At 48.1% G+C, this 25,261-nt stretch overlaps 3 protein-coding genes and 1 pseudogene across 5 annotated transcripts in view; 2 read left to right on the plus strand and 2 right to left on the minus strand.

Annotated features, from left to right (window-relative positions):
* Positions 1-151: 151 nt before the first annotated feature.
* psen2 (presenilin 2) lies at positions 152-7,172 on the minus strand. 2 transcript variants are annotated; one of them, XM_076728437.1, is made up of 11 exons: positions 7,076-7,172; positions 5,692-5,844; positions 5,330-5,535; positions 5,119-5,260; positions 4,870-4,937; positions 4,501-4,721; positions 3,837-3,935; positions 3,176-3,241; positions 2,674-2,760; positions 2,476-2,591; positions 152-1,941 (listed from the first exon to the last, which is right to left on the minus strand). In XM_076728437.1, the coding sequence occupies exons 2-11, from the start codon at positions 5,821-5,823 to the stop codon at positions 1,786-1,788; spliced, it is 1,293 nt and encodes a 430-aa protein (XP_076584552.1). In that variant the 5' UTR covers positions 5,824-5,844; positions 7,076-7,172; the 3' UTR covers positions 152-1,785. The 2 variants fall into 2 exon arrangements, with proteins under 2 accessions (XP_076584552.1, XP_076584553.1); XM_076728438.1 differs by having other exon boundaries at positions 7,049-7,135.
* Positions 7,173-8,187: 1,015 nt separating this feature from the next.
* The window catches only part of slc8a1a (solute carrier family 8 member 1a), a 55,845-nt gene continuing 38,771 nt past the window's right edge, over positions 8,188-25,261 (minus strand). Inside the window, exon 11 of the transcript XR_013077059.1 lies at positions 8,188-8,200. The gene's annotated coding sequence lies outside the window, so the exon portion shown is untranslated. The remainder of the gene's footprint in view (positions 8,201-25,261) is intronic.
* Positions 8,315-18,446, plus strand: spast (spastin). Of its 2 annotated transcripts, none has more exons than XM_076729315.1 (17): positions 8,315-8,705; positions 10,029-10,112; positions 10,271-10,354; positions 13,692-13,778; positions 13,943-14,091; positions 14,206-14,336; positions 14,513-14,606; positions 14,734-14,808; positions 15,296-15,367; positions 15,456-15,531; positions 15,746-15,837; positions 15,921-16,000; positions 16,793-16,835; positions 16,916-16,995; positions 17,209-17,279; positions 17,711-17,751; positions 18,103-18,446. In XM_076729315.1, the coding sequence occupies exons 1-17, from the start codon at positions 8,396-8,398 to the stop codon at positions 18,226-18,228; spliced, it is 1,695 nt and encodes a 564-aa protein (XP_076585430.1). In that variant the 5' UTR covers positions 8,315-8,395; the 3' UTR covers positions 18,229-18,446. The 2 variants fall into 2 exon arrangements, with proteins under 2 accessions (XP_076585430.1, XP_076585428.1); XM_076729313.1 differs by having other exon boundaries at positions 8,330-8,705; positions 13,940-14,091.
* On the plus strand, positions 23,761-24,762 carry LOC143318970 (transmembrane protein 121 pseudogene; annotated as a pseudogene).

The following is a 25,261-nucleotide window of genomic DNA, read 5'->3' on the forward strand; positions in this document are numbered from 1 at the left end:
TAAGACGTCGGCGATGCTAACGGGCAACAGGATGACCGGAGCGAGGTTAACGTCGCCTGATTTCAGCTCCGAAGTGAAACCAGGAGCTAAATGACGCTAAAAAGCTCCGACAGAGAAAGTTCATTCAAAACATTTTTACTCGTTCGGCTCATTCCAGCAGTTTAACAGTTTGACTTTATTGCACAGTACAAGAAAAAAAAAGTCTGCAACGTGTTCAAACACTGAATCAGCTCCAGTTCACTCAAACCGCAGGCCACGGCCCTCTTACCCAGAATCCCCTGCAGGTGTCCTGTCTCATTTCTGAGGCCACGCTGAACAGAACACTCAGCTGACACGTTTCTGCTGAACGCCGTCGTGACCGAAAACAGAAAACACTGAAGTTTAAACTGAAAACGTCTGAGTCGAAGCTCTTTGAAAGGCTGGTCTGTGATTTGGGTGAAAGGATTCTTCAGATTAGATTAGATTAGATTAGATTTCCCCAAAACTGAAACAAACAATCAACAAACGTGATGATTATTTTCCTGATTAAACTTTTATCTACAAAATGTCAGAAAACTGAAAAATCGTTTCCCACAACCAAAGAGATGAGCTCAGCTTCGACCGTCAGTCGAACCGGGGCGGGACGAGTTTAAACCAGTTTAAGCTGAACGTCTCAGTTTAAACCTGGTTTAAGCTGAACTAAGCCTGCATCAATTCTAATCTCAGTTTAAATGGCTCCTTGTTGGGAAGTCTGTAAAAAAAGAAGCTTCTGTGAGAAAAATCCACCTTGAAATGCTGTAAAACATCAAATGATGACGATAAATTTACAAACTGTTGATCCAGAAATATTAAAGCTTCCTCTTTGTCTTTTAACTTCCTGTCTGCACAGGAAGTGGGAATGTGTCGGGTTGTGTAGCTCGTCATCCTGCTCAGAAACATCAATGATGTCGTTTCAAGTTTAACGTCGTCGTCTCACACAAACTTTTCTGTTTGTGTCACTGATGTTCAATAGATCAATTAGTTTGATGCCGTTCTTACTAATTTAAAGTTAATTTGACAGTTGAAACGTTGGTAAATCAGCTGCTTCAGCGTTAAACGCTAATAATCTGCATCTTTGCAGAAACACAAAGCTGCTGCTCTGACGCAGGATTAGCGAGTTGCGCTAGCCGTCAGCTAGCTAACTCTGGGCGAGGTGTCAGGTCACATGACCTCCTCATAAAAGTCGATGTCTGTGTGAACCAATCAGGATCGACACCTCTGACTCGTGTTTACTGAAGTGGTGATACTGACAGGAAGTTAAAAGACAAAACAGGAAATGGAGCTAAAAAACATTTGCTGCTTGACGTCAGTAACAAAGTTTTCCTCCCTGCAGAACAGGACTGAATGTTTACAGGCTAAAAACAGGAATGTTTGTTTAGACTGACAGGTGTGTCAGCCAATCACACGCAGCCGTGGTGCCTCTCAGTCACAAACATCACAGCGGCGTTACATCTCAAATCGTCCCCTCAGAAACACACAGACGTGATGAGTTACAGGATCTAAGGCGGATCTTTCCGTTACACTATCAGTCAGCAGGTGATCAGAAGCACACCTGAGCAAAAACAACCAGGTATCCTGCTGCCACCATCACCACCTGACACCCACGCCAGCTTCCTCTGTCTGCATTACATCACTTCCTGTGAATGCACCGCGTTCCTCAAACAGACGTTTGCAGACTCGTAGAAAACCTGCACAGGAAGTAGTCTCTGTGCGTACGTCGTCAGGCGGCGGCGGTCCTGCAGGATAACGGGGGGGGGGGGCTTTCTGTCAGATGTAAAACTGGTGAGCAGCCAGGTTGTCCATGAAGGGCTGAACCAGGAAGTCTGTGGAGAAGTAGAAGACCAAGCCAAAGGTGATGGAGATGGGCAGCGCCGGCAGAGCCTTCTTAAAGATGGCCAACAGCAGCAGAGTCAGACACAGGCCCTGAGACAGGTACACAACAGGTGTGTTACAGGTGTGTTTCATACAGAGAACAGGTGTGTTACAGGTGTGTTTCACACACAGAACAGGTGTGTTACAGGTGTGTTTCATACAGAGAACAGGTGTGTTACAGGTGTGTTTCACACACAGAACAGGTGTGTTACAGGTGTGTTACACACACAGAACAGGTGTGTTTCACACACAGGTGTGTTACAGGTGTGTTTCAGTCACACGGACAGACTTGACTGTGACATTTCAGGACTTTTCTTCACATTTCAGAGCTGCTGCAGATTTTCGGGGACGTCCTGCTGACGCAGGTTTCAGGTACTTCCTGATGAGGACTGTTCGTGTGCGTTCTTTACATTTGAGGAGTTACTGAAGAAACTTTCTTTTTCTGAAAGTTGTCGATTTTAGGATTTTGTCAGCTTCACGAAGAGATTTTCAGCTGTTTTTGGACGTCGCTAATCGAGCTAACAGACCGCGGTGCCTCATCGTGGAGGTCTGACGACGTGTCGTGGACATGAAACGAGAACTCACAATAAGAATGGCGACGAAGCAGGCGAGCGTCGTGTTCCAGTCGCCGCCGGTCGCCGCAGCTTTTCCAACCAGAACGCTGTAGAAGATGAAATCACCGAGGCCGAGCTTCACTCCTCCTGCAGACACACCAAGACTTTGAACGTCTCACAGGGACGAAACACACACAGCTGATCAGACAAACAGCTGACGTCAACTCACTGTCCTCCTCCAGGTCGTCCTCTGCAAACCGCCGGGACTGTCCACCCTCAGGCTCCGCCCCCCTGCCGCTCTGCTCCGCCTCCTCGTCTGAAAAACAAGATGGCGGCAGGGTGACATCATGAACTCGAGCTGATCCTAAAGCACAAATTTCTTCAAAAAGTTGCATAAAATAATAATTTCATTTCAAATCAGTGAATAAAAAAATTCAAACTATCAGAAATTTTACTCACTTTTCTTCATTTTGATTATTTTATTTCAAGACAAAATTCTTTGGAAATGTTTAAATGATGTTGTTACTTTGAAACGTTTGTTTTCATTTTGATTTGAACGTAAACATAAACACTGTCACACTTCATACTGTAGATCTGGGGTGGACAAAATAACAGAAACACATAACACTTTAATGTAACAACCGTTATCTTCAATCATCACACTGCTCAGCTGTTCATGATATTGTGTCCACCCCCTCATTTCCCATGATTCCTTGCTAGTTATGTTGGACCTGTTTCTTGTCCAGGGCGCTGAGCGTCCATCGGGCTCGCCATCCCCACCGTCCACATCATGGCCGCTGAACACACACACACACAAATAAAAGAAAAGTCTGTCACAGCGTGCTAGCAGCGTGGCTACACGGACGACACCGTCCCACTGAGATGTTCTCTGGATGGACTTTCACGTTCCCTCAGGATGAGCTGGAATAACTTTATTGATCCGCTGACTTTTCATCTAGCGCCACCATCAGGTCAACATGTTAATGTGTCAAAGCAACAGCAGAACTAAAGACATTCAGTCTCAGCTGGACCCTGTGTTTACTGCTAACGAGCTAAACTAACATTATACATTAAAATTAACATTATACCCACTTAACATCAGCATGTTAGCATGCTGATGTTAGCATTAGCTCAGTGCAGCCTCACCGAGCTGCTAGCATGACTGCAGACAAACTTTCAGGTTAAGAAGAATTCTGACCACTTTCATCACAAGCCAATGCGGAGGTCATCCAAACGGCAGCATCGCAGTGGCGTAACAGTTAACGTACCGACCATGTGATCAAAACGTTCTGACCATGTGATCATAACGTACCGACCATGTGATCAAAACGTTCTGACCCCTGTCAGGTCTGATTTGACTCTTGTGACCTTAATGAAGTTGAATGGACTCACAGGAGTAGATGAGGGCGGGGAAGATGGGCTCGTTGCGTTCCTGAGCCGTCTCCACCAACATCCTGAGAGGACCTTTAGGTGACAGGACGGCCACCAGGTCTGCAGCAACACAAACAATCAGAGTAGGGCATGATGGGAAGGCTGAACAAGCATCTGAATTCTTTGCAGGTGAAATAACAAACAACAAGGGTCATGTGACAGTTGGAGGCCTCTCCCTTTCAGCAGTCATGCCAACTATGCTAATGCTAATTTCATATTGAAAGAAGGTGATCAGTGCTAGCGGAGAAGCTCACTAGCATTAGTGCTAGGCTGACTAAACCCGTCCGTCGTGACACCATAGCTGACCAGAGGCTATGAGCAGGTGGCCCACAGGTGCCTCCATCTGTCATGTGACCCTCGCCTTCACGTTTAGGAAGTTTTTGTTTTCTGTGAAATAATCTCCAGCCGGTCGTCAGTGGTCACGTCCATTTGACACTCCAGACTCATTGACCACCGTGTTTGAAGATCGGATATGAAGGTGTAGCTAACAACCACTTCGAGGTTTTAATGTCCTGAAAACAGCACGACAAGCTGCTGAAGAAAACTCTGCTGCCCCACAGGTGACACGCTCCTCCAGGTACCTTTAATGAGTCTGAACAGCCTCCAGCACTCAGCAGCGACTCACCGTAGACGGAGATGGCGCCCAGGATGACCCACGCCGACCACTCGGGCAGGTATTTGATGAAGACGAGGGCCATGAGGGCACTGATGAGGATGAGGTAGGCCTGCTGCAGCTGGAGGGGGCCCTTCCAGTGGATACAGATCATGCCCACCGCCCCGAAGTTCCAGATGATCACCCCCACCGTCGGGTAGTCCACCGCCAGGTTGTACGTCTTAAACACTTCGCTGGGAAACAGAGGAAGAGCGCCGTGATGCACCTGAACCGCTTCATTAATGTGGAACCTGCAGGTTCACCCTCACTGAGTGTCTGTGGTCGACGTTTAAATAAAGTTATTACACAAAGCACAATAAGGTCAAAGAGAGCAGGACTCACCCCAGATACATGAAGCTGAACCAGAAGAGCAGCATGAGGGAGGACAGGATGAGCCAGCCGTGGATGAACTGAACAGCACAAACACATCACACGTCACCACGCTGCTGAGGAGACGGCGCCCTCTGGCAGCACCACGTTCAACTGCAGCTACACATGTGACTGTGGTCATGTGACTGTGTCATGTGTGTTTATCATTATGTGCTTTGATTCATTACGCTCGCTGCACTGCCTCCATTAAAGCCTGCTGACCTTGTAGCAGCGATACTTGTAGAGGACGACCAGGAAGATGGTCATGACCACGATGACGCTGATCATGATGATGGTGTTGAGGACGGAGTTGAGGAGCCGGCGGCCCACAGACGGGGTGTTCTCTGTGAACGGCGTGTAGATCCTGCAGGGACAAACAGTGTTAGCTGCGAGCGCGGGAGTCCGACATGTGATGGCCGAAGCGTGGACTCACAGCTGCTGGTCGGTCTTCTCCGTGTAGAAGCTGACCGACTTGATGGTGGCGACCACCACCACCATGCAGAGGGTGACGGGGATGAAGAGCATGATGACGTGCTTGGCTCCGTACTTCAGAGTCAGCTCCTCATCGTCTGCCTCCACCTCCTGGTCTGAGCCGCCGCCATCCGCAGCAGCCGGACCCGCCCTCCTGCTGACCCTGGGCTGGACCAGCAGAGGGCAGCGTTCAGTGTCAGGGAAGCAGGAAATACACCAGACCAATAAGAGCGTTTCACACTTTGAGCATTGAGGACAAACCACCTTTTTTGGCTTCTGACGACTGACATGAGATGTTGCTGCCTAATAAATAAAAACCGTTACCCTTTTGGACGGCGTGTCGTTGGGGGGGTTGACGTCTGGATCTGGTCTGTAGGACGGAACCACCGGATTCTCAGACGGGACCAACGCTGTCCTCTCGTTGTAGGAGTCGTCGTCGCTGTCGGAGGCGTTCATGGCGGCTTCACAAAGTACCGACTGCAAGTGACATCACAGAAACAGACCCAGCAGTGACCAGACCATGTGACCACAGGTCGCCAATCACAGGCATGAGAGAGACCCCCACCCTCCCAGCCAGCGAGGACCCTGACCGTTTAGATACATATGAAACCCAAACTTTGGTTTCTTAAATCTCTGTGAACGTCATCGTCTTCCTGCCCAGCGGTCGACACCCACACAGACACGTGTCCGTCAGTTACCACCAATCAACAGCCAGCGAGCTCTGACGTCACTTTGCCCTGAGTGCCCCCCCCCCCCGATCCTGTGACAGTCTGCTGATCACTGATCAGCTGTTAGCGCCACACTTCACTGCTGCAGTCGCTCAGATTACTGAGAAAAACACCAGATTTTCACATATTTACATTTCAAATAGTAAGTAAAAAAACACAAACATGACATGAAGTACCTCCTGCTGTGTACTTTTGTACTTCACCTGTGACGTCATCAGTCGAGACATTTTGTGTCTAAAACCTGCAGATCAGGTAGAAATACAGAGGTAGAGTACAAGTACACCGTATGAGTAAAGTGGCCGGTCAGGTGAGCAGGGGAAAAAAACAGGTGAATAACTGTATCCACGGCAACCAGCAGCCTCCTCCATAAGTGACAGAGTACATTTACTGCAGTATTAGTTCTCAGGTACTTTATGCAGCTGCATACTTGTACTTCAGAGGGAAACGTTTGTTTTTCTGCTGATTTAAAACATCCTGAGACGTTAAAGACGGTCGTGATCAACACGTCATGACGTCATTCTACGTTAAACACTCATTCATTCACACACTCCGCCTTCAGCACGCTGTCACGTGTCAGCAGGTTTACTGATAATACTCAAGTACTTTTACTTTCAATCAGAACGTAGTACTTCTCCTTCTCTGTGGTGTTTGGACAGTTGAAGATGAGGCACCTGAAGGCCTCATGCCTGAACTTGGCCTGGAAACCATTAAATCCGCCCCTGCAGCAGACACCCAAACGCCACACGAACAAACTCCTCACCGTCACCTTCAAACGTCTAAAGAGCCGAAAACGTCTCTGTTCAGCTAGCTGTCCTCACACTGAGGGGACATTTAATCCTCGGCTTGGACACTTCTGTCTCTGTCAGTCTGTCTCAGTCTGTCTGTCCAGGTGTCCTCAGACGACATGGAGGTGACTGCAGGTGAAGACATGTCGATCGAGTCCTTAGACTCACCTGAGCGCTTCAGCTCTGACACTTTACCTGGATTCAAGCCGCAGAGGACAGAAAAACAGCCGCTCCGAAAGTAAACACCGACCGACAACCCGGAAGATGGCAGTCAGCTGACCCGCACACCACGTGACCGCCGCACGTCACGAGATCACGTGGTGTGCCGACGTGATTCACCTTATGACGAAGAGTGAGATTTAAACCCGCAGTTTGTGTCACATTAACGAGAGTTTCTGGAACCTTCTGCGTTTGACCAGTGACCTCAGAGACGGACGGAACCACGTGGTACCAACACCTGGTCAGCCGCCCGGAAGTACGTTACTTCATGTACTTTAAGTACACTGATAGTACTTCAACACGTTCACCTCAGTGAGGTTTTGAGTGCACATTCACTTGCTGTGAGTATTTTCACTGTGTATCAGTACTTTTACTTCAGTGAAGGATCTGAACAGTTTTCATGTCAGACCAGAAAACAACCAGACATGAAAATTAAAGTTAGAAAATCCATCATTAAGTTTGAAACCAGAGTCATTTCTAAAAGTCCTTCCAAGCAGAAACACCAAAAATCAACGTTTCAGCCTCCACATGTGGACGTTTTCTAGTTTGGCAGTTTTCTTTGACATATTTCTCTGTCTCTGTCTCTGTGTCTCAGTCTCTCAGTCTTTCAGTCTCAGTCTCTGTGTCTCAGTCTCTCAGTCTTTCAGTCTCAGTCTCTCTGTCTCAGTCTCTCTGTGTCTCTGTCTCAGCTCTCTGTCTCAGTCTCTGTGTCTCTGTCTCAGCTCTCTGTGTCTCTGTCTCAGTCTCTGTGTCTCAGTCTCTCAGTCTTTCTGTCTCATTCTCTCTGTCTCAGCTCTCTGTCTCAGTCTCTCTGTGTCTCTGTCTCAGTCTCTCTGTGTCTCTGTCTCAGTCTCTGTCTCTCTCTCAGTCTCTCAGTCTCTCAGTCTCTCTGTCTCAGTCTCTGTGTCTCAGTCTCTCAGTCTCTCTGTCTCAGTCTCTCTGTCTCAGCTCTCTGTGTCTCTGTCTCAATCTCTGTGTCTCTGTCTCAGTCTCTCTGCAGATGAAAAGACTTCACACTTCTTCTCTGATGGAAAATGACGGAACTTCATCACAGAGTTTCTGAAGATTTAACGCTGAATTAAAACACAAAATCACAAAAAACTAAAATCAGACGGGACAGGCTGGAGGACTCATTGTCCCCGGCAATGACAGCCGCGTCCAGCAGGCGGCGGCAGCGCTCCGCTCTGCGCTCCGCTCTGCGCTCCGCTCATGAACACGAAGAAGAAGCAGCGCGTTGGTCTGAACCGAGCGGCTCTGTGGACTGAACCGGACCAGGGTACTGTGATATGGACGTGGATGAGTCTGTGGGGCAGAAGCGGCAGCAGGCGGACCGGTGACGGTGCCGGGAAGCTGGCGGTGCTGTCTTCCGTGTCCTACCCGCTGCTGGCCGCGCTGTCCCTGCTCCGGTCGCTCTTCTGCTGGCTGTGGAGCCGCACCGCGGCCGCTGTCAAAGCCGAGCCCCGAGCCACTGCCGAGCCCGGCGGCGCGAAGGGACAGCAGCGGGACGGCAGCGGGAGTCCGGAGCGAGGCGAGCGGGTCAGGAGGCACCACGGCCGGGCCTTCGAGTGCATCTCTGCGGCGCTGAGGATCGATGAGGACGAACAAGGTACCCGTTCATGGCAGCTTTCCCTCTGAGACCTTCGACACCGTACTCCTTTAGAAAAGCCCTGATTTAAGCGGAGCGTCGCTCACTGAACGTTGAGCCTTTTTGTCAAAGTTAATAGAAAATCTTTGCTGCTCGGTGGATGTGATCCACGCCGAGTGGAAAAATCGATCGTTTAGGCCAATTAATAAGCACAATAAGTTCTTCTTCTGACACCTGTGAGCATCGATGGAAGCACAGATTCAACTAGACTATTTTTCAGTGGAGTTTGGTTTGAGAAGGTTTCTGACTGAACACACAACAGCCGCACTTTTAGATCAGGAAACAGACTTTATCGACTCTGTGCTGATGGAGTATTGATCAGCTGGAGGCTGCCAGCCTGTCACCAGTGTAAAGTGAGAGGGTGAAGCAGCTGCAACCATCAGTTCTTTCCATCATTGGTTCATCTGTAAACGCTGATGTTGTGTTTAATGTTAAGCTGTCCACAGCAGGACGTCCTCCTCATGTGAGGGAGCATGGACACATCAGTTTACCTGCTTTGTTCCAGTCACACAGTCAATAATATGAAGCTCCTCACCCAGCACCGTCCGATGTGACAGCGTGTCAGGATCCAGCAGATCAATAAATCTGACCCCATCGGGCAAAGAGAGCTGTCCACGCCAGAGTCTCACCACAGAGCCAGCCGTGCATTATGGGACTTTTCCACGTCTCGCCATTTTCATAATTAAAGCGAAGACAGACAGAAGCAGCTTCCACTCTGACGTCGATATTCAGGAGTTTAACAGCTGAGGTGATGAGGATGATGGTGATGACGAAGATGATGATGATGATGATGATGATGCCTTTAAACACAACATGAACAGACTTCGTGCACATTTGTTTTTCTTGTAACTGTGACGCATTCTGCGCGTAACGTTTTACAGTGTAAACATCAGCTGGTGATGGAGACGCTCGTGAATGAACTCATTAACTCATTAATGAGTTCACGTTCATGTCAGCTCTGATTCTTCTGTCCGCGCTCGCTGATGTCAGCTGACGTGTCCCTCTGTGTCTGTTAGGCGGGAGGTTTTGGACAGGACAAACAAACCACCTTCATGTTTAGCTTACAAACATGAATTTCCCTTAAAGTCCATATTGCAGAGCTCCTGTGGCTCCTTCACAATAAGAGCCTCACAGGAAATGGCTCATTAGCTGCTCATCACTGTTCCTGTGCTTTTATTCTGGGAAGCAAAGAGAAAATAAAACTGTTCATCTGTGAGTCGACTGTTAGTTTTGATGAGTGATGTCAGAGTGTACGCTCATTTTCATTGGCTGACGTGTTGTCAGGTGACAAGCAGCAGGCGGTGGGCTGGTACCAGCGAGGGATCGCAGAGCTGGAGGAAGGAATCGCCATCCAGGTCTCAGGAAGCGGTGAGTCCAGTTCACCGCAGAGACAAACAGTCAGAGGAACAAGAACCACGTTCTCCACATTCACGGCCAGAAATCATGTTTTAATCTGACATCTTTGATGTGTGGAGAGTTAAAGCGTCACCGAGCTGCAGACGCGTTCACGTTTCTTCCTCTTCCAGGAGAGAAATGTGAGCGCGACAGACGGCTGCAGAACAAGATGACCGCCAACCTGCTGATGGCCAAAGACCGGCTGCAGTCTTTAGGTACGATCGGTGATCTGAACGCTCAGTGTCCACGTCTTTCAGATCACATCTGTCCCGTTTGTGTCTCTCTGTGGTCGTTTTCCGTCTCTTTGTGGTCGTTTTCCATCTCTTTGTGGTTGTTTTTTGTCTATTTGTGGTTGTTTTCCATTTCCTTGTGGTCATTTTCCATCTCTTTGTGGTCGTTTTCTGTCTCTTTGTGGTCATTTTTTGTCCCTTTGTGGTCATTTTTGGTCTCCTTGTGGTCATTTTCCGTCTCTTCGTGGTCGTCTTTCGTCTCTTTGTGGTCGTTTTCTGTCTCTTTGTGGTCATTTTCTGTCTCTTTGTGGTCATTTTCCGTCTCTTCGTGGTCATTTTCTGTCTCTTTGTGGTTGTTTTCTGTCTCTTTGTGGTCATTTTCCGTCTCTTCGTGGTCATTTTCTGTCTCTTTGTGGTCGTTTTCTGTCTCTTTGTGGTCATTTTTTGTCCCTTTGTGGTCACTTTCTGTCTCTTTGTGGTCATTTTCCGTCTCTTTGTGGTCGTTTTCTGTTTCTTCGTGGTCATTTTTTGTCCCTTTGTGGTCATTTTTGGTCTCCTTGTGGTCATTTTCCGTCTCTTCGTGGTCGTCTTTCGTCTCTTTGTGGTCGTTTTCTGTCTCTTTGTGGTCGTTTTCTGTCTCTTTGTGGTCATTTTCCGTCTCTTCGTGGTCATTTTCTGTCTCTTTGTGGTTGTTTTCTGTCTCTTTGTGGTCATTTTCCGTCTCTTCGTGGTCATTTTCTGTCTCTTTGTGGTCGTTTTCCGTCTCTTTGTGGTCATTTTTTGTCCCTTTGTGGTCACTTTCTGTCTCTTTGTGGTCATTTTCCGTCTCTTTGTGGTCGTTTTTTGTCTCTTTGTGGTCGTTTTCTGTCTCTTTGTGGTCATTTTCCGTCTCTTTGTGGTCGTTTTTCATCTCTTTGTGGTCATTTTCCGTCTCTTTGTGGATGTCTTTCGTCTCTTTGTGGTTGTTTTTTGTCTCTTTGTGGTCGTTTTCCGCCCCTTTGTGGTCATTTTTCATCTCTTTGTGGTCGTTTTCTGTCTCTTTGTGGTCATTTTTTGTCCCTTTGTGGTCACTTTCTGTCTCTTTGTGGTCATTTTCCGTCTCTTTGTGGTCGTTTTCCGTCTCTTTGTGGTCGTTTTTTGTCTCTTTGTGGTTGTTTTCTGTCTCTTTGTGGTCATTTTTTGTCCCTTTGTGGTCATTTTTGGTCTCCTTGTGGTCATTTTCCGTCTCTTCATGGTCGTCTTTCGTCTCTTTGTGGTCATTTTCCGTCTCTTTGTGGTCGTTTTTTGTCTCTTTGTGGTTGTTTTCTGTCTCTTTGTGGTCATTTTCCGTCTCTTTGTGGTCGTTTTTCATCTCTTTGTGGTCATTTTGCGTCTCTTTGTGGATGTCTTTCGTCTCTTTGTGGTTGTTTTTTGTCTCTTTGTGGTCATTTTTCATCTCTTTGTGGTTGTTTTCTATCTCTTTGTGGTCGTTTTCTGTCTCTTTGTGGTCATTTTTTGTCCCTTTGTGGTCACTTTCTGTCTCTTTGTGGTCATTTTCCGTCTCTTTGTGGTCGTCTTTCGTCTCTTTGTGGTCGTTTTCCGCCCCTTTGTGGTCATTTTTCATCTCTTTGTGGTTGTTTTCTATCTCTTTGTGGTCATTTTCTGTCTCTTTGTGGTCATTTTTTGTCCCTTTGTGGTCACTTTCTGTCTCTTTGTGGTCATTTTCCGTCTCTTTGTGGTCGTCTTTCTGTCTCTTTGTGGTCATTTTCCGTCTCTTTGTGGTCGTTTTTTTCTCTTTGTGGTCATTTTTTGTCCCTTTGTGGTCATTTTCCGTCTCTTTGTGGTCGTTTTTCATCTCTTTGTGGTCATTTTCCGTCTCTTTGTGGATGTCTTTCGTCTCTTTGTGGTTGTTTTCTGTCTCTTTGTGGTCATTTTCCGTCTCTTTGTGGTTGTTTTTTGTCTCTTTGTGGTTGTTTTCCGCCCCTTTGTGGTCATTTTTCATCTCTTTGTGGTTGTTTTCTATCTCTTTGTGGTCGTTTTCTGTCTCTTTGTGGTCATTTTTTGTCCCTTTGTGGTCATTTTCCGTCTCTTTGTGGTCGTTTTTTTCTCTTTGTGGTCGTTTTTTGTCCCTTTGTGGTCATTTTCCGTCTCTTTGTGGTCGTTTTTCATCTCTTTGTGGTCATTTTCCGTCTCTTTGTGGATGTCTTTCGTCTCTTTGTGGTTGTTTTCTGTCTCTTTGTGGTCATTTTCCGTCTCTTTGTGGTTGTTTTTTGTCTCTTTGTGGTCGTTTTCCGCCCCTTTGTGGTCATTTTTCATCTCTTTGTGGTTGTTTTCTATCTCTTTGTGGTCGTTTTCTGTCTCTTTGTGGTCATTTTCCGTCTCTTTGTGGATGTCTTTCGTCTCTTTGTGGTTGTTTTCTGTCTCTTTGTGGTCATTTTCCGTCTCTTTGTGGTTGTTTTTTGTCTCTTTGTGGTTGTTTTCCGCCCCTTTGTGGTCATTTTTCATCTCTTTGTGGTTGTTTTCTATCTCTTTGTGGTCGTTTTCTGTCTCTTTGTGGTCATTTTTTGTCCCTTTGTGGTCATTTTCCGTCTCTTTGTGGTCGTTTTTTTCTCTTTGTGGTCGTTTTTTGTCCCTTTGTGGTCATTTTCCGTCTCTTTGTGGTCGTTTTTCATCTCTTTGTGGTCATTTTCCGTCTCTTTGTGGATGTCTTTCGTCTCTTTGTGGTTGTTTTCTGTCTCTTTGTGGTCATTTTCCGTCTCTTTGTGGTTGTTTTTTGTCTCTTTGTGGTCGTTTTCCGCCCCTTTGTGGTCATTTTTCATCTCTTTGTGGTTGTTTTCTATCTCTTTGTGGTCGTTTTCTGTCTCTTTGTGGTCATTTTTTGTCCCTTTGTGGTCACTTTCTGTCTCTTTGTGGTCATTTTCCGTCTCTTTGTGGTCGTCTTTCGTCTCTTTGTGGTCATTTTCTGTCTCTTTGTGGTCATTTTTTGTCCCTTTGTGGTCACTTTCTGTCTCTTTGTGGTCATTTTCCGTCTCTTTGTGGTCGTTTTTTGTCCCTTTGTGGTCGTTTTCCGTCTCTTTGTGGTCATCTTTCGTCTCTTTGTGGTCATTTTCTGTCTCTTTGTGGTTGTTTTCTGTCTCTTTGTGGTCGTTTTCCGTCTCTTTGTGGTCGTTTTCCATCTCTTTGTGATCATTTTCCGTCACTTGACCACATGATCACATGACCTTCATGTGTAAGTGGACTTCCTCTTTCGTCTCGTTGTCAGTCGAAGCTGTTGTTGTTCTCAGTTTTTGGTTTTTGGTTCCTCTGAACGGTGTTTCTTTCCTCTTCACTCTTGCTCTTTCAGTCTCGGTGCTCTCAGGTTCCAGGACTCAGACAGATGTTTCCGCCGTCAGCACTGACCCCGCCTACCACACTGCCCACCTGTCCTCAGGTACGTCTGCCGGCCTTCAGAGAGGCCGATATCTGTGGCGCCCGTCCAGCTTTGTCTTCATTTCCTGGATGAAAACTGTCTTTTGTACTTTGTTGTTGTGTAAAACTCTTTGTGTGTGTGTGTGTGTGTGTGTGTGTGTGTGTGTATGTATGTGTGGTCAGCAGGTGGTGCTGTCTCCAGAAAGAGAGACCATCCAGGACCATCCAGCAGACCAAAGCACTTCCAAAAGACGTCCTCCTCCTCCACCTCCTCCTCCTCCTCCTCGGCCGGCCTCCATCGCTCGCAGCGCCCCCCCGCCCTCGCCAACAGTAAGGTGTGTTTGATTCGTTCTGTCAGAGGAGCTTGGGGCTCCAGGCCGAGGTGAGTTTGCGTCCTGGCGTGTTGTCAGACAGTGATCAAACGCTTACTGTGTTGACTCCTCCTGCAGGGCAGAACAAGTCGTCACAGCATTAAAGTCAACTCGCCGACATCAACACCACTGAAGAAGAAAGACGCAAAGAACCTGAAGAACGTAGACGGAAAGCTCGCCAACCTCATCCTCAACGAGATCGTCGACAGGTGAGAGGCGCAGACGTACCGGTTGTGGTTAGCTTCTGATACCCATTGATTTTTTGGTTGTAAGCGAGCTGAGCGTGGAGGTGAGTGGAGTGAGACACTGCTGACCTCTGATTGGTTGTTTGGTATTGATGGTGTATCTGTTTTGGATCACTGGTTGTATCGATGGTGTGTTTCAGCGGCTCGTCCGTCAGGTTTGCAGACGTTGCCGGTCAGGATTTGGCGAAGCAGGCGCTGCAGGAGATCGTCATCCTGCCGGCGCTGAGGCCTGAGGTGACCGTAGAGACGTTACAGTGGAGGTTTACTGAAGGCACACGAGGAGCACGTCTTCTTTGAAAGCTTTGTTGACAGTTTCTTCTTTTGCGGTTATGGTCCATCAGCAGATTTTCTTCTTCTCTAGTTGTTTACAGGACTGCGTGCTCCAGCCAGAGGACTTCTTCTGTTCGGTCCGCCCGGCAACGGCAAGACGATGCTGGTGAGTCTGAGAGACCCGAAGACGAGACGAAGGTCTGTTCGCTCGTTTCTAATTTTATGACAGCAAACAAATAAAGCGTTTCATCATGAAGTTTAAATTCCGTTCATCACATGACGGATTCATCCTGAAAACACGTCAGAGCAAAAGTTCTCCCACCGAGACAGGAATGCTAATGTCAGCATGCTAACACGCACACAGTAACAATGCTAACATGCTGATGTTTAATGATGCTCCCCATGTTAGCTCAGCTCATTAGCATGCTAATGTTAGCATCTTATAAACAACATTTACATTAAGCCATCAACATTTTAAAGCGCTGCCGTCATGTGAGACGACAGAGAAACACCTGACCAACAGAAAGTTCTGGTTAACTTTAAAGCAGCTCTGACCTTTGACCCCTGACATGCTGAAACACCTTAAAAACTCAGTTTTAGTCTGAAAGGTTCACGTCAAGCGTTTGATACGCTGATGCTTTGATCAACTACAGGCTAAAGCTGTGGCGGCTGAGTCCAACGCCACCTTCTTCAACATCAGCGCCGCCAGCTTGACCTCCAAATACGTGAGTCTCCCTGAACCAGTTCATACCTGCCGTGGTGGGAAACTGCTGACATCACTGCTCACCTGGAGCTGGTCCTCTGTCTGTGCAGGTGGGCGAAGGAGAGAAGCTGGTTCGAGCTCTGTTCTCTGTGGCCAGAGAGCTGCAGCCCTCCATCATCTTCATCGGTAAGTCTCACTCTAAATCAGTGGTTCTCAACCTGTGGTGCGGGCCCCTCCTGGAGGCCGTAGAGTCACTGCAGGTGGTCGAGCTGAAGGTGTCTTCACGTGGACTCACAGAGTTCTTTGATGGCAGCGGACGTCTGCTGATGAGGAGATCTTTGAGGTAGAAGCAGCAGATGGTGTTCATGATGAAGTCTGACGGTTTGTTGTTGGTGTTCAGATGAAGTGGACAGTCTGCTGTGTGAGCGGAGGGAGGGTGAGCACGACGCCAGCCGACGCCTCAAGACCGAATTCCTCATCGAGTTTGACGGAGTAATATATTGCATTTCTTATAAATTGATTGGTTTGTGCCTCCACATGAAGTGGAAACGCTGACGGATCGTCACTTGTTCCAGGTCCAGTCAGGAGGCGATGACCGCGTCCTGGTGATGGGAGCCACCAACAGGCCTCAGGAGCTGGACGAGGCTGTTCTCAGGTCAGCCCTCCTGTTTGACCAGTCTCACCATGATGCTTTGCATGTCCCTTTGTTGTCATTTCATGTCTCTTTGCTGTTGTTTCGTGTCTCGTTGCTGTTGTTTCGTGTCTCTTTGTTGTTGTTTCGTGTCTCTTTCTGTGTGTTTCGTGTCTCTTTGTTGTTTTCGTGTCTCTTTCTGTGTGTTTTGTGTCTCTTTGTCATCGTTTCGTGTCTCTTTGTTGTTGTTTCGTGTCTCTTTGCTGTTGTTTCGTGTCTCTTTGTTGTTGTTTCGTGTCTCTTTGCTGTTGTTTCGTGTCTCTGTCATCGTTTCGTGTCTCTTTGTTGTTGTTTCGTGTCTCTTTCTGTGTGTTTCGTGTCTCTTTGTTGTTTTCGTGTCTCTTTCTGTGTGTTTCGTGTCTCTTTGTTGTTGTTTCGTGTCTCTTTGCTGTTGTTTCGTGTCTCTTTGTTGTTGTTTCGTGTCTCTTTGCTGTTGTTTCGTGTCCCTTTCTGTGTGTTTCGTGTCTCTTTGTTGTTGTTTCGTGTCTCTTTCTGTGTGTTTTGTGTCTCTTTGTCATCGTTTCGTGTCTCTTTGTTGTTGTTTCATGTCTCTTTGTTGTTGTTTCATGTCTCTTTGCTGTTGTTTCGTGTCTCTTTGCTGTTGTTTCGTGTCTCTTTGTGGTCAGTGTTTGGAACCGGCAGCAGACAAAATGTCCTCAGCATGAAGTCCGTTTGGCAGCTGTTTGTCGGTGTCTCCTGTCGTCCTGTAGGTGGCAGCGGCTGCACTCAGCTTTGTTTTCATGTGTTTCTTTGCAGGCGTTTTGTTAAACGAGTGTACGTCGCTCTGCCGGCCGAGGAGGTGAGTTCACCTTCACTTCACCATGTCAGACAAAAATCTCGCTGGTTTGTGATGCGATGTGACGCTGCTTTTGTCCTCAGACTCGCTTCAAGCTGCTGAAGAACCTGCTGGAGAAACATGGAAACCCGCTGACTCGCAGCGAGCTGAGCCGGCTGGCCAGGTGACCGCTGACTCGTCAAACAAGTCCGAGTCATTGTTTCACGGACTGTGTTGAATGTCTGTTTGAAAGGCTCTCCTGATGCGTTCTGGGTGTTATCTGTCTGTCCCCACATGTCCTGAGGACAGTCAGGCTGCTCTTTACATACAGCAGAGGGCAGCGTCAGTGCTGACAAGAGGAGACCACCTGAACTTTGTCTGTTTCTGATTGGTTTAGAATAACAGAGGGATACTCGGGCAGTGACCTCACCTCATTGGCTAAAGACGCCTCGCTGGGACCAATCAGAGGTGAGAAACAGGCTTCACGTCAAAGATTGTACCAGACCGTAAAAGTCAGTTTGAATGAAGCTGGTTTTATTGGCCGGTGGCTCTTCGTCTCTTTCTTCTGTTTTTTTTTTCGTCTTTCTTTCTTTGTTTCTTGCCTCCTAAAACAAAGGCTTCACTCAGGGTGTGAACACATGGCGCTCTGAAGGTCAGCACTGAGACGTAGGTGAAGAAACAGCCTGAAGCTCTGCGCTCATGTTCATGCTCGTCTGAGGAGTCCTGATGGAGGCTGAGCTGAATCTTTTTTCACAGCTGTGGTCGTTCTGAATCAGTTCAGCGTAGAGACGCTCATTGATCTCTGTCAGCTCGTTCAGTGACAAACCGACGTTCGTGTGGATCAACGTGTCGCTGACAGAACCCTTAAAGTCGTTCTTCCTGTTTGTGTGTTTGGGCAGAGCTGCATCCTGAGCAGGTGAAGAAGGTGGAGGCCAGCGAGGTGAGTGCACCGGCCGATGATGTCATCACAGGTTTATTTTGGAAATGGACTTCCTCAGTGTGAGCAGGTGGAGGACAAACTCACCTGTGACATGGTGACAAAGGCTGTCAGGAGAAAACCTTGTATCTCCAGTTTGTAGGAATTTCATGTTTTGAGTTCAGTTCGGGAAGAAATGTGAAAGGTGAGTGAGTGAGTGAGTGAGTGAAGCAACAAGAAAAGAAGTAAAGAAACGAGAGATGAAAGAAAAGAAGAGAAGAATCTGAAGTTCTGCTTTCATCACGGTCATGAGGTCAAAGTTCAGTGTTTCCCTCTGAGCTTGTTAAAGCAGTGAACCTTCTGGTTTCTCCTCAGGTCCGAAACATCTGTTTCAGGGACTTTGTGGATTCTCTGAAGAAGATCAAGAGGAGCGTCGGTCCGCAGACTCTGGACCTTTACGTCCGCTGGAACAGAGACTTTGGAGACACTGCAGCTGTGTGAGCGCCACGCAGACGGACTTCTTCCAGAAACCTGGTTTTCAGTCAGCAGCAGAGAGTTTGTCAGTTTCTTACATCTTTAGTTCTTCGCTCAGACTCTGACGTCCACCGACCTTCTCTGAACTCACCGAACTGTTTGTAGCAATGAGGATTAAAAACTGTCCTTTTCCTTTTTATACAGTCTTTCAGTGTTCCAGATGCATTAAACACACGTGGATCTGACAGCGTTGGCTTGTTTTATTAAAGGGAAACTATCCCCCCCCCCCGCCCCCCATCACCTCTAACCGAGAAAAGCTAAGCTAACGGATAGTGACGAAGACGAAGGTCTGTTGATGATGTTCAGTCACTGGTTCCTGAGAAGACGGCACACTCTCACAGGTGAGAGGAGCAAAAGCATTTTTGGTTTGGACTGATCTGTCCCTTTAAGGTGGGCTGGTCTGTCCCTTTAAGGTGGGCTGGTCTGTCCCCTTAAGGTGGGCTGGTCTGTCCCTTTAAGGTGGGCTGATCTGTCCCTTTAAGGTGGGCTGGTCTGTCCCTTTAAGGTGGGCTGGTCTGTCCCTTTAAGGTTCGGGAATGCATTGTGTCAACGGTGTCCCCACAGGGACAGCGATAGAAACACCTGAGCTACAAACTCGCAGGAGACTGAGGAGTGAAGCTGCTGTCTGCTGGACTGGAGGATCCACACTGGACATCAGCAGCTGATAACAGACGACATCATCAATATGGATCCAGGATGTCAAACAGCTTCCAGGTGCTGCTGAACAGACCCGAGCCATGTGACCATCAGCCCACCACAGAGACCTGGATGAGGACAGCAGGCGCTACACAAACACGTCAGTACCTTCATACGTACGACACCTTCAAGAGTAGGAATAAATCAGACAGTTGACATGTTGGTCCACAGGTTTAAAAGAAGAGGTGATCAGACCAGAACCAGACGGGGGGAGAAGAAGAAGAAATGTGGTTTCTTCTTGGTTTGCGTTTAGCTGAAGGAAATGATCCAGTTTTTACAGCATTTTATTCAAAGCAGCCAATGAAAACTGACCGTTTGGTGTTTGGAGTTTTAAGTCTGGTGTCCAGTTGAAAACCATCTGAAGTGAGAACAGAAACGCGTAAAGTGTCTCATCATCTGTCCAAGGGGAAGCACATCCAAGACAGACGGAAGAGGATCGAGGACGGGACCTTGAGGTTCACCACAGCACAGTCTCAGGTGAGGGGGCGTGGCATCCATCAGGAAGTCCTGTCGGAGAGGTAAGAGGGGCGCTGCAGGACCGTCGCAGTCCACCCAGACCACCCACCAAGAGGTCACTGAGCAGGCTTTGAGAGACTGGGATCGATGAATAAAACCGACTTGACTGTGTGGCCCGGCACTCACCTGGCTGTCATGTGACTGCCAGGCGTCTGCCTCATCTGATCCGTTCAGGCTTCGGCTGTCGAGGCAGCCGGAGCTGCAGCCCCTCAGCAGCCTCATGACAGCAGTAACAGCTGTTCATGTCACCTTCATGTGGAAGTCAAACCTCAGAGCTCACAGCTGTCTGGACTTATTCTATCAATATTCATCTGATCAATCAATCAGTCTGAGTCCTTTGAGAAAAATCAGGTTTACTCTGCAGCAGGTATGAACAGGTGAAACGTTCTCTCGCCTCTGTGGAACAAACTGCTGACGCCGGACGAACTCGAGCGCGTCGGGCTTTGAAAGGTCTTTGAAGGAGCAGCTGGAGGCGTATGCTAATCTATGCTAACAGCCCTCCCCTTCCCTCCGGCTGCCTTTGAAGCTCAGTGGAACAGAGAAAAGTTCCCCTGAAGGCTAATGAGCCACGTTTCTGCCCGGCAGTGAACGCAGCAGCTCCTCAATCCAACACTTCAGTCAGGGACAAACGACTCTGCTCCAGTTAGTTACACTTGTTTTTGCTTTTGCCACTTTGGCCGTAATAAAGACGTAATTCTTAATTAATCACACTTGTTCAGTGTCGCAGTAACACTCAAAAATGTCCTCCATTAAACAAACAGTGTTTCTCAGCTTTAATGAAGGTTTTTATTGTTTACTGTTGTTTAATCAATGAAGCTGATGAGGAAGAACATGAAATATATTGACTTTGAGCTGATCTCAGGTCAGTTTGTGTCAGAGGATCAGATCAGCTGATCACTTCCTGTTTGCTGATGCTTCACTCAGCGTCACAGCTGCTTTAGAATCAACTCGCTGAACCAAATATGAACCAGATTTCCTGAGACTGACTGGATGAACCTGTTTGGTGACCACGTGCTCGTTCCTCTGGAGTCATCGTTTGTGCTGCTCCTTCAAACTGCTGTTAGTTTGACAGATTTGACTTTTGACCTGTTACAGCTCAGATCTGAAGCCAGGCTTCTCCTCATGTCGCTGCTGCACCTCTCAAACAGCCAAGGCTCACAAACGGCTGCGGCTTGAAAGAACTCCTGATCTGTCCTTGAACGCATCACTGAGGGGAGGCAGTGGAATGCAGTAATTGGGCTAATTTGATTCATCCTCATGCATTTCCAGAGCGTCCTCTCATGACTTTTTAATGTGCTCTTCCCATAAAAAGCTTAGCCCAGATAGAAGGTGGGTCACTGAGATCACAGTTTGTTCACTGCTTTTCTAAAAAAAGACAATCCAGCCTGTATTGACGAGCGATCGGTGGCCTGATCAGCTCCGTTCTGTCCCTTTGACCACCCGACCTGGACTTTCTAAAGAAGAGCAAAGAATATCAGAGTACATGTACTACATGTAGTACTACTGACAGTCGCAGTAACAGCACTTGTTTTCATTGCAGTAGTTGTACTCATTCTAGATAAAAGCAGTAATAGTAATATTACAGACAGTGGCGGCAAACATAGTAGCTGTAATAGTAGTAGTAGTAGAAGTACTACTAGTACTATTAGTACAAGTACTGCTGTGAGCTGCTGACACGTTTGGCTCACAGAGGACGTACAGAGCAGATCTACCTGTCAGTGCTCGTTGGACAGGTGTATTGATAAAGTATCGTCCTCATGCACTCTGCCCCTCGCTCAGTCCGTCATGTCTGCAGTAAAACCTAGACTACGGACTTCAGACCTTTGTTGAAATACGTTTTCGGGTTTTTGGCCTAAAATGTGCATGAAAACCGTTTTTGGACGCCGTGACTCGACGTCCAGTCACACAGAGCACGATGAGATGTGGACGGGGTTGGAAAAGGGACAGCAGCACTGACGAGACACGCCGCAGCAGAACGGGGACAGACCTGCATCCAGCAGGGACCTGAGGAGGAGGTTCAGGTGTCTGCTCCATTCAGGGTGACGCCGGCTGAAGATCTGCTCTCTGTGTCACCAGCTGATCCGCAGACGACGACAGACGACAGACGGCTCGATTCACAGTGAGACCAGCTCAGCTCAGCCTGATCCATCACCACCACAGACACCAACACTGAGCCTCCATCGACCGCCATTCATGAAAATACACTCAAGAGATGATGTCATTAATGACATCAATGACATCAGTGATGACATCATCACAGCTGCTGGGAGAGTTTGGTGTTTTTCTTCATCAGGTAACAAAAATGATCCTGATCGAGTCCTGATTGGCTTCTGTAACAGAATATTCACATCTCTGTGAAGTACAGTGTGTGTGTGTGTGTGTGTGTGTGTGTGTGTGTGTGTGTGTGTGTGTGTGGATACAGAAACAAGGTCATGCTGCTGAGGCTCAGAAAAGATTAGAAGTCTTGGATGGAAGGAGGAGAAGCTTTGCACAGAGGGGAGGAGACGGACGGACGGACGGACGGGGAGGGTCGGAGAGTTGGATGTAAAATTCTTGCAGACGTACTTTGTGAAATCAGCGGCTGCGGCTGAGAAGCGAGGACGGCTCTGCAGAGTGGACGCAGACGAGGACTGATGATGTCTCAGCTTCCTGTTCGCTGCTGAGGAGGAAACGACTCCAAGAAGAGACGATGACACTTTGGACCACAGACTCATTGTTCAGTCAGTGAGTCACTTCCTCTTCTGCTTCCGTCTCAGCATCATCTGGACTTCTGGACACGTTTTTTGTTGAAGCTTATTTTGAAAACCTAAATAACAAACTTTGTCACAGACGGCTCGAAGAGGAGCTGCTGAGAGGAGCAGCAGGAGTTTCAGCTCCTCGTTTGGAAGTCTTCAGTCTTCAAAGTCCAGATCTGTGTCGGGGATCACTGGCACAAATACAAAGCTTCATCCTTATGGACTTCAACCCTGAGGTGGACCTGCTGGATCAGGATCTCCAGAGCTACAAACAACGCGAACATTTCTGAAGTCTCATGAGAGTTTAATGGAACCTGGTGTGGTCCACTGAAGCTTTGAAGTCTGGATTTCGTTTTTTCTTGCTCGCTGCCATTTTCATTCAGCACTGAAATCAGAAAATTACAACCAGAGCTGGAACGAGGAAGCTGTCATGAAAAGTTTTTTTTGAGAATTTCCTCTTTATGTAAGTGGTGACAGCAGGAGTCAGCAGGCAGCAGGAGTCAGCAGGCAGCAGGCAGCAGGAGTCAGACAGCAGACAGCAGGAGTCAGCAGGCAGCAGGCAGCAGGAGTCAGACAGCAGACAGCAGGAGTCAGCAGGCAGCAGCAGGCAGCAGGCAGCAGGAGTCAGCAGGCAGCAGGAGTCAGACAGCAGACAACAGGAGTCAGACAGCAGGAGTCAGCAGACAGCAGGAGTCAGCAGGCAGCAGGAGTCAGCAGACAGCAGGAGTCAGCAGGCAGCAGGCAGCAGGCAGCAGGCAGCAGGAGTCAGCAGGCAGCAGGAGTCAGACAGCAGACAGCAGGAGTCAGACAGCAGGAGTCAGCAGGCAGCAGGAGTCTGCAGACAGCAGGAGTCAGACAGCAGGAGTCTGCAGACAGCAGGAGTCAGACAGCAGGAGTCAGCAGACAGCAGGAGTCTGCAGACAGCAGGAGTCAGACAGCAGGAGTCTGCAGACAGCAGGAGTCTGCAGACAGCAGGAGTCTGCAGACAGCAGGAGTCAGTCAGCAGGAGTCTGCAGACAGCAGGAGTCAGACAGCAGACAGCAGGAGCTTGTTACCTGGAGGAGAAGGTGGAGGTGTGCAGCCTCCTTCTTCTGCAGTATTTCGAACTGATCTGCTGCCAATAAATGCAGAGAATCAGTGTCGTCTTGTTCAGAGACGCGTTTTTGTCGGTCTCACTGACAAACACGTTATTTCCTCCTTCATGATAAAAGTTAACTCATATTTTGCCAGTTGAATGCTTTTAATGTGAAGCTGCAGATGTTTGATTTGCATCTGCAGGAACTTAATACAGAATTTCTTCTTCTTTGACGCTCAGTTCAAATACTGCAGATGTATAAAAAACAATTCATCAGGCTCCATCACTGCTGTGTTGCCTCATTCGTCCGTAGATACTGACGTAACAAACCTTTGACATTATTACTTCACTATTGTAAGAAAAGCCGTGCTGAGTTTTCTGGGAGCAGCGTCTCGTAGTCGTTAGAGGAACTGCAGCTGAGCACAGTTGAGCACTAAGGCGTTTCTTCGTCTCAGGTCATCTAAAAACAGAGCGGCGATGGTTCCCCCAGCTCGTGGGGGACCTGCTGCGAACAGGCCCCACGTCTGCATGACAGCGGTCCTCATCATGACCAGCCTGGCGCTGGTGGACGCCTACCTGGTGGAGCAGAATCCTGGTCCCAGGAGGATCAGCGTGTGCGTCACCGTGCTGGCCGGAGACGTCTGTTTCCTCATCGTGCTGCGATACGTTGCCGTCTGGGCTGCGTCTGAGGTGCACACGGCCCGGCGAGGCTACGCCATGATCCTCTGGTTCTTCTACATATTCATCCTGGAGATCAAGGTCTACTTTGTGTATCAGAACTACAAGTCTCCGGATGTGAGTGCAGACGCAGAGACGGACGCTGGTGTGTCCAGGCGAGCTCTTACGCTGCTGTTGTCAGTCTGCGTGCCGACGGTCTTCATAACACTGGCAGCGATAGATCATTTGGAGTACTTACGGCCATATAAGAAAAGAGAGGAGATCAGGAGTCGCCTCTTCTGGGTGGTGGTGGACCTTCTGGACGTTGTAGACATTCAAGCCAACCTGTGGGAGCTTCAGAGGGAAGGGCTCCCCCTGTGGGTGGAGGGGCTGATGTTCTTTTACTGCTACATCCTCCTCCTGGTGCTGCCCTGCGTCTCCCTGAGCGAGATCAGCATGCAGGGGGTGAACATCGTGCCACACAGAATGATGCTCTACCCCATCCTCAGTCTCGCCACCATCAACATCATCACCCTCTCGATTCGTGGAGGAAACCTGCTGCTTTACAGGGACGTTCGAGTGTCTGGGATCATGATGGGCAAGAACGTGGTCGCTATCGTTGTGAAGAGCTGCAGTCTGGTCCAGTACAGGAAACGTCTGCCGGCTTCTCCTCCTGCAGGTCGAGGAGCCGAGACGCAGAAGAACTCTGATGTTCAGTCATCGAACACCCAGCCGGTGGTGCTGCCCAGAGTCGTGATCGAGGACTTCACCACCATACCAGAGGAAGAGGAGGAGAGTGATGACAGATGTGAGCAAACATGAGTGAGGACAAGATAGAGATCAGCGTCTGAATGACGAGGAGCCATGAAAAGGTGTTTCTGATATTTTGTCCACCTCACAGCTTCATTAATACATAGATTTTAAATTTGATCGAGTCTGAACAACGATAACATAACGTTAAATTACTGTTGTTATTAATAACAACTGGACGAGGTTTCTGGTTCTTCACCTTCTCTAAGGAATCAAACGTGTGTCTATCAGCTGGGTCTGGACCTGCTGGTCTGTCTCTTAATGTCTCCTGTTCTGCTGATTTGAGCTTTGACCAGTTTGAATTGGGAAACACGTTTGGACAGATGTTGACATTGATGCAGGTCTCATATCTGCACAGTCGCTCTGAAGTGGACAGCAGAGAGTGACAGGAAGTGAAGGAACAGGACGTGAAGGAACCGGAAGTGAGGGGGACATGAATACGAGGAATGACATTAATCAAGTAAGACGGAGCATAAACTCCAGATGTTTTAAACGTCAGAGGACATCTGGC

Source organism: Chaetodon auriga, chromosome 4 (genome assembly GCF_051107435.1).
Source record: "Chaetodon auriga isolate fChaAug3 chromosome 4, fChaAug3.hap1, whole genome shotgun sequence".
NCBI classification, from domain to species: Eukaryota; Metazoa; Chordata; class Actinopteri; order Chaetodontiformes; family Chaetodontidae; genus Chaetodon; species Chaetodon auriga.

What these genes read in the sequence shown, in the direction of transcription:
- psen2 (XM_076728437.1), bottom strand. Translation starts at nt 5,823, where the DNA reads ATGAACGCCTCCGACAGCGACGACGACTCCTACAACGAGAGGACAGCG. An exon ending in TTCAGCTTCATGTATCTGGG is followed by an intron (nt 4,722 to 4,869) that starts GTGAGTCCTGCT and finishes TCTGTTTCCCAG; the next exon opens with CGAAGTGTTTAAGACGTACA. An exon ending in GGGCGCCATCTCCGTCTACG is followed by an intron (nt 3,936 to 4,500) that starts GTGAGTCGCTGC and finishes GTGTTGCTGCAG; the next exon opens with ACCTGGTGGCCGTCCTGTCA.
- spast (XM_076729313.1), top strand. Translation starts at nt 8,396, where the DNA reads ATGAGTCTGTGGGGCAGAAGCGGCAGCAGGCGGACCGGTGACGGTGCC. An exon ending in CACTGCCCACCTGTCCTCAG is followed by an intron (nt 13,779 to 13,939) that starts GTACGTCTGCCG and finishes ATGTGTGGTCAG; the next exon opens with CAGGTGGTGCTGTCTCCAGA. An exon ending in TCCTCATCGAGTTTGACGGA is followed by an intron (nt 15,838 to 15,920) that starts GTAATATATTGC and finishes CACTTGTTCCAG; the next exon opens with GTCCAGTCAGGAGGCGATGA.